At 44.3% G+C, this 9129-nt stretch overlaps 2 protein-coding genes across 2 annotated transcripts in view; both read right to left on the bottom strand.

Annotated features, from left to right (window-relative positions):
* Nucleotides 1-2349: 2349 nt before the first annotated feature.
* gpx9 (glutathione peroxidase 9) lies at nucleotides 2350-7599 on the bottom strand. Its single transcript, XM_033984397.2, has 5 exons — nucleotides 7442-7599; nucleotides 5864-5957; nucleotides 4985-5115; nucleotides 3854-3984; nucleotides 2350-3316 (listed from the first exon to the last, which is right to left on the bottom strand). The coding sequence occupies exons 1-5, from the start codon at nucleotides 7577-7579 to the stop codon at nucleotides 3256-3258; spliced, it is 555 nt and encodes a 184-aa protein (XP_033840288.2). The 5' UTR covers nucleotides 7580-7599; the 3' UTR covers nucleotides 2350-3255.
* Nucleotides 7600-7690: 91 nt separating this feature from the next.
* LOC117387127 (paired box protein Pax-2-B-like) overlaps nucleotides 7691-9129 on the bottom strand; it is a 35943-nt gene continuing 34504 nt past the window's right edge. The window contains exon 8 of the mRNA XM_055229798.1: nucleotides 7691-7719. Coding sequence (XP_055085773.1) covers nucleotides 7691-7719 — 29 coding nt within the window. The remainder of the gene's footprint in view (nucleotides 7720-9129) is intronic.

Consider the following 9129-nt stretch of genomic DNA (forward strand, 5'->3'; position numbering starts at 1 on the left):
CAGGACTAAACCAGGACTAAACCAGCACTAAACCAGGTCTAAACCAGGACTAAACCAGGACTGAACCAGGACTGAACCAGGACTAAACCAGCACTAAACCAGGACTAAACCAGGTCTAAACCAGGTCTAAACCAGAACTAAACCAGGACTAAACCAGGACTAAACCAGGACTAAACCAGGACTAAACCAGGACAGAACCAGCACTAAACCAGGACTAAACCAGGTCTAAACCAGGACAGAACCAGCACTAAACCAGGACTAAACCAGCACTAAACCAGGACTAAACCAGGACTAAACCAGCACTAAACCAGGACTAAACCAGGACTAAACCAGGACTAAACCAGCACTAAACCAGGTCTAAACCAGGACTAAACCAGGACTGAACCAGGACTAAACCAGCACTAAACCAGGACTAAACCAGGTCTAAACCAGGTCTAAACCAGAACTAAACCAGGACTAAACCAGGACTAAACCAGGACTAAACCAGGACTAAACCAGGACTAAACCAGGACTAAACCAGGACAGAACCAGCACTAAACCAGGTCTAAACCAGGTCTAAACCAGGTCTAAACCAGGTCTAAACCAGGACTAAACCAGGACCCAGTGATAGACACCAAAAGGGGACGCTGTCAGGCTGAAGATGGAGTCCTGTCGAGCCTTGCTGGCTTGTGGGGCTCCTGAGGCAGCTGATGAGTACACGTGGCTCAAACCTACTACGCCTCACTGATGCAAGAATTCAGGGTTAGGAGGAGTTCGGGGAGGCCATGGAGGAGGACTATCGGACGGCCTCAAAGAGATTCCGACGCCTCAGGAGGGAGAAGCAGTGCTTCACCAACACTGTTTACAGTGCGGGTGGAGAGCTGCTGACCTCGACTGGGGATGTTGTCGGGCGGTGGAAGGAATACTTTGAGGATCTCCTCAATCCCACTGTCACGTCTCCAGAGGAGGAAGCAGAAACTGGGGACTCAGAGGCGGATTCGTCCATCACCCTGGCTGAAGTCACTGAGGTGGTTCAAGCTCCTCGGTGGCTCCGGGGGTGGACGAGATCCGTCCTGAGTACCTCAAGTCTCTGGATGTTGTGGGTCTTGGCTGACACGTCTCTGCAGCATCGCGTGGCGGTCGGGGACAGTACCACTGGACTGACAGACCGGGGTGGTGGTCCCTCTGTATAAGAAGGGGGACCGGAGGGTGTGTTCCAACTACAGGGGAATCACACTCCTCAGCCTTCCCGGTAAGGTCTACTCCAGGGACTGGAGAGGAAAATCTGACTGATAGTGGAACCTCGGATTCAGGAGGAGCAGTGTGGTTTTTGTCCCGGTCACAGAACACTGGACCAGCTCTATACTCTCCATCAGGTCCTCGAGGCTCATGGGAGTTTGGTGGAGGAGTTCAAGTATCTATGGGTCTTGTTCTCGAGGAGGATGGAGCGTGTGACTGACAGTTGGATCAGCGTCTGCAGTGATGTTGTCGCTGTATCGTCTGTTGAGGTGAAGAAGGAGCTGAGTCCAAAGACAAAGCTCTCGATCTACCCGTCAATCTACGTTCCCACAGGAGGAGCTGGAGGAGGTGTCCGGGGTGAGGGAGGTCAAAGAGTCCCTGTTTAGACTGATCCCCCGTGACCCGGCCCCGGAGAAGAGGAAGAACATGGAGGGATGGCATTTCATTTTGTTCCAATAAAGCCCAGGTGTATTTATCTCACAAAATACTGTCAAACAAATACAAAACTAAAACTCATTTCATCACATTTTAAAATCGTCCTCTGATCATTGGGCCAATCACAAAGCAGCACAACACTGTTATTTACACTTTTATTTCAGATATGATTTTGTTTTGATGCCGTGTCTCAAACTCCAGGTGGCGCCGAGGAGCTGTGTCAGAGTGAATGCACCGCACTCTGAGAACGACTCCTCTTCTTCAGATCCATCAGCTGCAGGTTCAAGCGTTTACTGAGAGATCGTCACTGTGCCACTGGGTCCGGACTAAACCAGGACTAAACCAGGACTAAACCAGGACTAAACCAGGACTAAACCAGGACTAAACCAGGTCTAAACCAGGTCTAAATTAGGACTAAACCGGGTCTAAACCAGGACTAAACCAGGTCTAAACCAGGTCTAAACCAGGTCTAAACCAGGTCTAAACCAGGACTAAACCAGGACTAAACCAGGACTAAACCAGGACTAAACCAGGACTAAACCAGGACTAAACCAGGTCTAAACCAGGACTAAACAAGGACTAAACCAGGACTAAACCAGGTCTAAACCAGGTCTAAACCAGGACTAAACCAGGACTAAACCAGGTCTAAACCAGGTCTAAATTAGGACTAAACCGGGTCTAAACCAGGACTAAACCAGGACTAAAACAGGTCTAAACCAGGTCTAAACCAGGACTAAACCAGGTCTAAACCAGGTCTAAACCAGGACTAAACCAGGTCTAAACCAGGTCTAAACCAGGTCTAAACCAGGACTAAACCAGGACTAAACCAGGACTAAACCAGGTCTAAACCAGGTCTAAACCAGGTCTAAACCAGGACTAAACCAGGACTAAACCAGGACTAAACCAGGACTAAACCAGGACTAAACCAGGTCTAAACCAGGTCTAAACCAGGTCTAAACCAGGACTAAACCAGGACTAAACCAGGACTAAACCAGGACTAAACCAGGACTAAACCAGGTCTAAACCAGGACTAAACCAGGACTAAACCAGGTCTAAACCAGGACTAAACCAGGTCTAAACCAGGTCTAAACCAGGACTAAACCAGGACTAAACCAGGACTAAACCAGGTCTAAACCAGGTCTAAACCAGGACTAAACCAGGTCTAAACCAGGTCTAAACCAGGTCTAAACCAGGACTAAACCAGGACTAAACCAGGTCTAAACCAGGACTAAACCAGGTCTAAACCAGGACTAAACCAGGACTAAACCAGGTCTAAACCAGGTCTAAACCAGGACTAAACCAGGACTAAACCAGGTCTAAACCAGGTCTAAACCAGGACTAAACCAGGTCTAAACCAGGTCTAAACCAGGACTAAACCAGGACTAAACCAGGACTAAACCAGGTCTAAACCAGGACTAAACCAGGACTAAACCAGGACTAAACCAGGTCTAAACCAGGTCTAAACCAGGACTAAACCAGGACTAAACCAGGACTAAACCAGGTCTAAACCAGGACTAAACCAGGATTAAACCAGGTCTAAACCAGGACTAAACCAGGTCTAAACCAGGTCTAAACCAGGACTAAACCAGGACTAAACCAGGTCTAAACCAAAAGTTGAGCGATGTCCCTCTCGACGACCTCCAGGGGGCAGTGTAGGTCGTACCTGAAAGAAGACTCAGTTGTTTATTCTGGTGTTCTGCTCATCTCCATGGAGATGCTATGGTTTGAAATGTTCCACCGTATGGCATTAATTTTATCTATCTCCATGGAGACAAGTCAGTGACGCCTCTAGGCCAAGTTACAGGTCAGATCTGTGAAGAGGCGGCCCAGCTGACGGTAAGAACGCAAGTAAAGATGCGTAACTGGATAAATGCAAGACAGATAAAGGTAATGCCATACTGTGGAACATTTCAGGCGAAGCAATAACATCTCCATGCGAGCTGATCATAGCTAACGCAGCTAATAAAAAAATAAACAGCAAATAGCCCAAAGAAATGACAACTACGTGTAAATCTCTTGTTTTTTTCTTGTTGGCAGAAAATTCTAAAAACAGTCTGAGTATTTTCTAAAACATTTTCAAACACTGAGCTGTAAAAACAAAGTAAACTCGTCTGAATAAGTTTGAGGAGCTGTGGACTTGAGCCTAAAGTTTGTGTCACATTCAGGGACAGCTGTGAGTGCAGTGAGTCATGCCGCAGACCTCCTGTAGGGAGCGCCGTCTGCTGCCACCAGAAACTTCTCAAAGTTCCAGCGAATGTCGTTGACTTTGAGCGGAGACCAGTAAAACTTCTTTATGTCGCCAATTACAGGATTCACGAAGGGAAGGGACTCCTGCGGAAACAGCATCTGCGACGTTAGTGTCACGGAAGAACACGAGGAAGAACACGAGGAAGAACACGAGGAAGAACACGAGAAAGAACACGAGGAAGAACACGAGGAAGAACACGAGGAAGAACACGAGGAAGAACATGAGGAAGAACACGAGGAAGAACACGAGGAAGAACACGAGGAAGAACACGAGGAAGAACACGAGGAAGAACACGAGGAAGAACACGAGGAAGAACACAAGGAAAAACACGAGGAAGAACACGAGGAAGAACACGAGGAAGAACACAAGGAAGAACATGAGGAAGAACACGAGAAAGAACACGAGAAAGAACACGAGGAAGAACACGAGGAAGAACACGAGGAAGAACACGAGGAAGAACACGAGGAAGAACACGAGAAAGAACACGAGAAAGAACGCGAGGAAGAACACGAGAAAGAACATGAGAAAGAACACGAGAATGAACACGAGGAAGAACACGAGGAAGAACACGAGGAAGAACATGAGAAAAAACATGAGGAAGAACATGAGGAAGAACATGAGGAAGAACACGAGAAAGAACACGAGGAAAAACATGAGAAAAAACATGAGGAAGAACATGAGGAAGAACACGAGAAAGAACACGACAGAAACTGAAGAACAGATACCAGATCAAAAAGTACTCGAGTAAAAGTAAACGAAATGTCACATGAGTATTAAGTGTTAAAGTACCTGTATAAAATGCACTTAAAGAGTAAATAGTAAAAGTATTTGTTTCAGATTTTTAGATCTAATAAATCTTCAAATGTGGTGATTTTGATAACTTTTAGTTTTCAGTTCAGTTCAAAGTGGAATGGAGGAGAAAGTACAGATACTGCTCTCAAATGTACTCAAGTAAAAGTAAAAGTACACACTGTAAAATGTACTTAAGTAAAGTACAGATACTTTTGAGTTTTTTAAGAGTCGCACAGTCGTATTCAAATCTGTAATAGTAAAAGTGAAGAATAGTGAGTGTGGAAGTTGCACCTTCAGATGAGTGAACAGAGGCTCCTCGTTTAAACCGTTGACGTCGATTCGTCCAAAAATGGGGAATTTTGGAACAAACCCTCCTCCAGGTCGGACATACTTCAGGATGTTCAGGGTCTCGTGGTTCACCTCTGACACCACAAAGAGAAACAGAAATATCTGTGTTCTGTGTTATAACTGAAGTATCAGTATCATGTGTTATAATGTCCTCATCCTCCCTCACTAAATACAGTTATACTGCAGACTGTCCTCTGTAGACTGTCCTCTGTAGACTGTCCTCTGCAGACTGTCCTCTGCAGACTGTCCTCTGTAGACTGTCCTCTGTAGACTGTCCTCTGTAGACTGTCTTCTATAGACTGCTGTCTGTAGACTGTCCTCTGTAAACTTTCCCCTGTACACTGTCCCCTGTCGACGTCCTCTGCAGACTGTCCTCTGTAGACTGTCCTCTGTAGACTGTCCTCTGTAGACTGTCCTCTGTAGACTGTCCTCTGTAAACTTTCCCCTGTACACTGTCCCCTGTCCTCTGTAGACGTCCTCTGTAGACTGTCCTCTGCTCTCTGTAGTCTGCCCTCTGTAGACTGCCCTCTGTAGTCTGCCCTCTGTAGTCTGCCCTCTGTAGTCTGCCCTCTGTAGTCTGCCCTCTGTAGTCTGCCCTCTGTAGACTGCCCTCTGTAGTCTGCCCTCTGTAGTCTGCCCTCTGTAGTCTGCCCTCTGTAGACTGCCCTCTGTAGTCTGCCCTCTGTAGTCTGCCCTCTGTAGACTGCCCTCTGTAGTCTGCCCTCTGTAGTCTGCCCTCTGTAGACTGCCCTCTGTAGACTGCCCTCTGTAGACTTTATATGTCTTGTTAAAATCATGTATTTTACAGGTTATGTTCCAAACCTGGGGACTGGAGTCCAAACTGGTTGCAGCAGAAGCCGAGGACGGTGAAGTTGAGATGACCGAACGTGTCCATGAGTGCATTCAGGCGAGGATACTGAGGAACGAACGAAACATCGCACATAAAGACACGCAGAGGAATGTAGAAAAGAGGTGAAGACAGATCAATATACTTATAAATCTCACAGTGGGAAAAACATATTTGTAGCAGCCAGTTTGGTCTGGACTGGTGGCTGAAATAAACACTACTCCATCTTGATGATTAAACATTTAAAAGGGGCCAAAAATGGAAGTTATCCTATTGTAGAAGTGAAAAGTACTGCAAAATGACACACTCAAATACACTCAACTGTATTTGCTCAAAAAACACACTAAAATCACTAAAATACTACATAAAATACATCAAGAACATTTTGCCCCATGTAGTCTGCCCTCTGTAGTCTGCCCTCTGTAGACTGCCCTGTGTATCCTGCCCTCTGTAGTCTGCCCTCTGTAGTCTGCCCTCTGTAGTCTGCTCTCTGTAATCTGCTCTCTGTAGTCTGCCCTCTGTAGTCTGCCCTCTGTAGTCTGCTCTCTGTAGACTGCTCTCTGTAGTCTGCTCTCTGTAGTCTGCCCTCTGTAGTCTGCCCTCTGTAGACTGCCCTCTGTAGACTGCCCTCTGTAGACTGCTCTCTGTAGTCTGCTCTCTGTAGACTGCTCTCTGTAGTCTGCTCTCTGTAGTCTGCCCTCTGTAGTCTGCTCTCTCTAGTCTGCCCTCTGTAGACTGGCCTCTCTAGTCTGCCCTCTGTAGACTGCCCTCTGTAGACTGCCCTCTGTAGTCTGCTCTCTGTAGTTTGCCCTCTGTAGTCTGCTCTCTGTAGTCTGCCCTCTGTAGTCTGCCCTCTGTAGACTGCCCTCTGTAGACTGTCCTCTGTATCCAGCTCTCTCTAGTCTGCCCTCTGTAGACTGCCCTCTGTAGTCTGCTCTCTGTAGTCTGCCCTCTGTAGTCTGCCCTCTGTAGACTGCCCTCTGTAGACTGTCCTCTGTATCCAGCTCTCTCTAGTCTGCCCTCTGTAGACTGCCCTCTGTAGACTGCCCTCTGTAGACTGCCCTCTGTAGTCTGCCCTCTGTAGTCTGCCCTCTGTAGTCTGCCCTCTGTAGTCTGCCCTCTGTAGTCTGCCCTCTGTAGTCTGCTCTCTGTAGTCTGCTCTCTGTAGTCTGCCCTCTGTAGTCTGCCCTCTGTAGTCTGCTCTCTGTAATGAGCAGAAAATGTGAAACTTTTACTCAAGTAATAAAAACTGTCGGGGACAAATGGAGTTTGTGCAGTGATGTTACTTCAAAACAATATTATCCCAGCTGCTTTCAGGAAGTGAAAATATAAAAAATATAAACTTCGCTGTGAAATACGGTGTAGTCTAGTCTACTTGGAGGCCATAGTCTAATTTTTGTCCCCACAGTCTAAAAACAGGGTTAGGGTTAAGTTTAGCAGAGGATCCATATCTAATCTGTATCAGTGTTTGCTTTTTTGTAGTTTTTTATTTAATCTATTTCAACACTGATCGAAACTGACCGTCACTCCATCGTTAAACCCCAGACCGTTACCTCCTCGATGGTGGCTCCTCAGAAAGTCGCCACGTTCACGATGAGCATCACTTTGCCTCTAAACTCGGACAGAGGAACGCAGCGTCCGTCCAGCGTCTCTGCACTGAAATCATAAATGCATTTATCACCAGACTCCATGTTTGAGCTGCTGTGAACTCGAGAGGACAGAGGAAAAGAGCGAGGAGAGTTTCTGACCGCTGCGTTCGCTCTCACTGAACGCACAGGTCAGCACTTTGAGCCTGAATGAGCTCATTGTGGCGACAGCAGCGTTTGTTTAACTGTTTAGAAAAGATGAGACGTTACAATTCAGAGTTTTACCACTGACTTTTTGTTTTGTTTTTGTTTTGATGCTCACATTCAGGGCTGCAGATCTAAAGTCGTTTGGTTGTTTAATCGGCCGATGGCGTCGTAGTCAACCAACATATTATTTTAATTGATTTTAAGGATTTATACAGAAAAACAACAATGGAGGAAGATCATGAAAAACAAAAATAAATACACAAAATTCACAAGAAAAATTAAGAAATGGGTTTGTATTTTTACTGTGACCAAATTATGTGTAATTTTTTTGTCTGTATCATCACATTTAACACCCCCCCCCCCACACACACATATATATATATATATATATATATATATATATATATATATATATATATATATATATATATATATATATATATATATATATATATATAAAATTTATAAAAATTTAATGTAATTTAAAAAAATATATAATTTTTTATTTTTCTTTATTTTGTTTTTTTAAGGAATTAATATACAACGGAGTATAAGGGTCAGTTAAATAAAATTAATTATGCAGGCACTAGGAGAATAAAGTCATAGTACTACGAGAGTAAAGTCGTAGTATTTCGAGAATAAAGTGTTATTTTTATGAGAGTATAGTCTGGTGTGTGAATGAGTGACCAGTGCGTTATGAAGAATTTGGAGCTTTTTGTTCAGATATAGCAATTTCTTCCAAATCTGTTTGTTCCTCCGACTAAACAAACTCAATCTCTTGCAGTGTCTCTTCAAAGTACTTCAAAGTACTTCAAAGTACTTATACTGATGATAGTGCGGTGATGGGGGATAAAACACACAGTATTTCATTGTGCGTAAACCCCAGCTGAAAGTTTATCTGCACAAAATGCCGCAAATTCTCCATAACGCACAACAGCAGACTATTCTCATAAAACACCACTTTATTCACGTAAAATTACGACTTTAATGTCGAAATGCTACGACTTTATTCTCGTAGCGTCCGTATAATTTATTTTATTGAAGTGACCCTTATACTCCGTCGTATTAAGATCCACATATATGACGAAACAAAACAGGAACAGTTTGTAGTTTGGACGTTTTCCCACTAAAATGTAAATTAAATCATGACTTCAGTGTTTATTTTCTGTAATTTACCAAATGTTCAAGCAGGACTTAGTTAACGTGATGTCTGTTTAACCACATAACATTGGTAATGTGTTTTTGTTGAGTATATATAACATTTATTGTCATTTATATTGTTAAAATATCATTAATATTTCAGTTTTACCTCAACCCGGAAGAGCGTCATGCGCTGTTCAAATGCACCTCGTAAACTGTACACTTCTCCGAATTTGTACGACATGTTTAATGTAGTTTATCTTATATTTAATTTATTTAATTGTTAAATACTGCTTTCACCAAAACAA

The sequence above is a fragment of the Periophthalmus magnuspinnatus genome, chromosome 19, assembly GCF_009829125.3.
Source record: "Periophthalmus magnuspinnatus isolate fPerMag1 chromosome 19, fPerMag1.2.pri, whole genome shotgun sequence".
Lineage (NCBI taxonomy): Eukaryota > Metazoa > Chordata > Actinopteri > Gobiiformes > Gobiidae > Periophthalmus > Periophthalmus magnuspinnatus.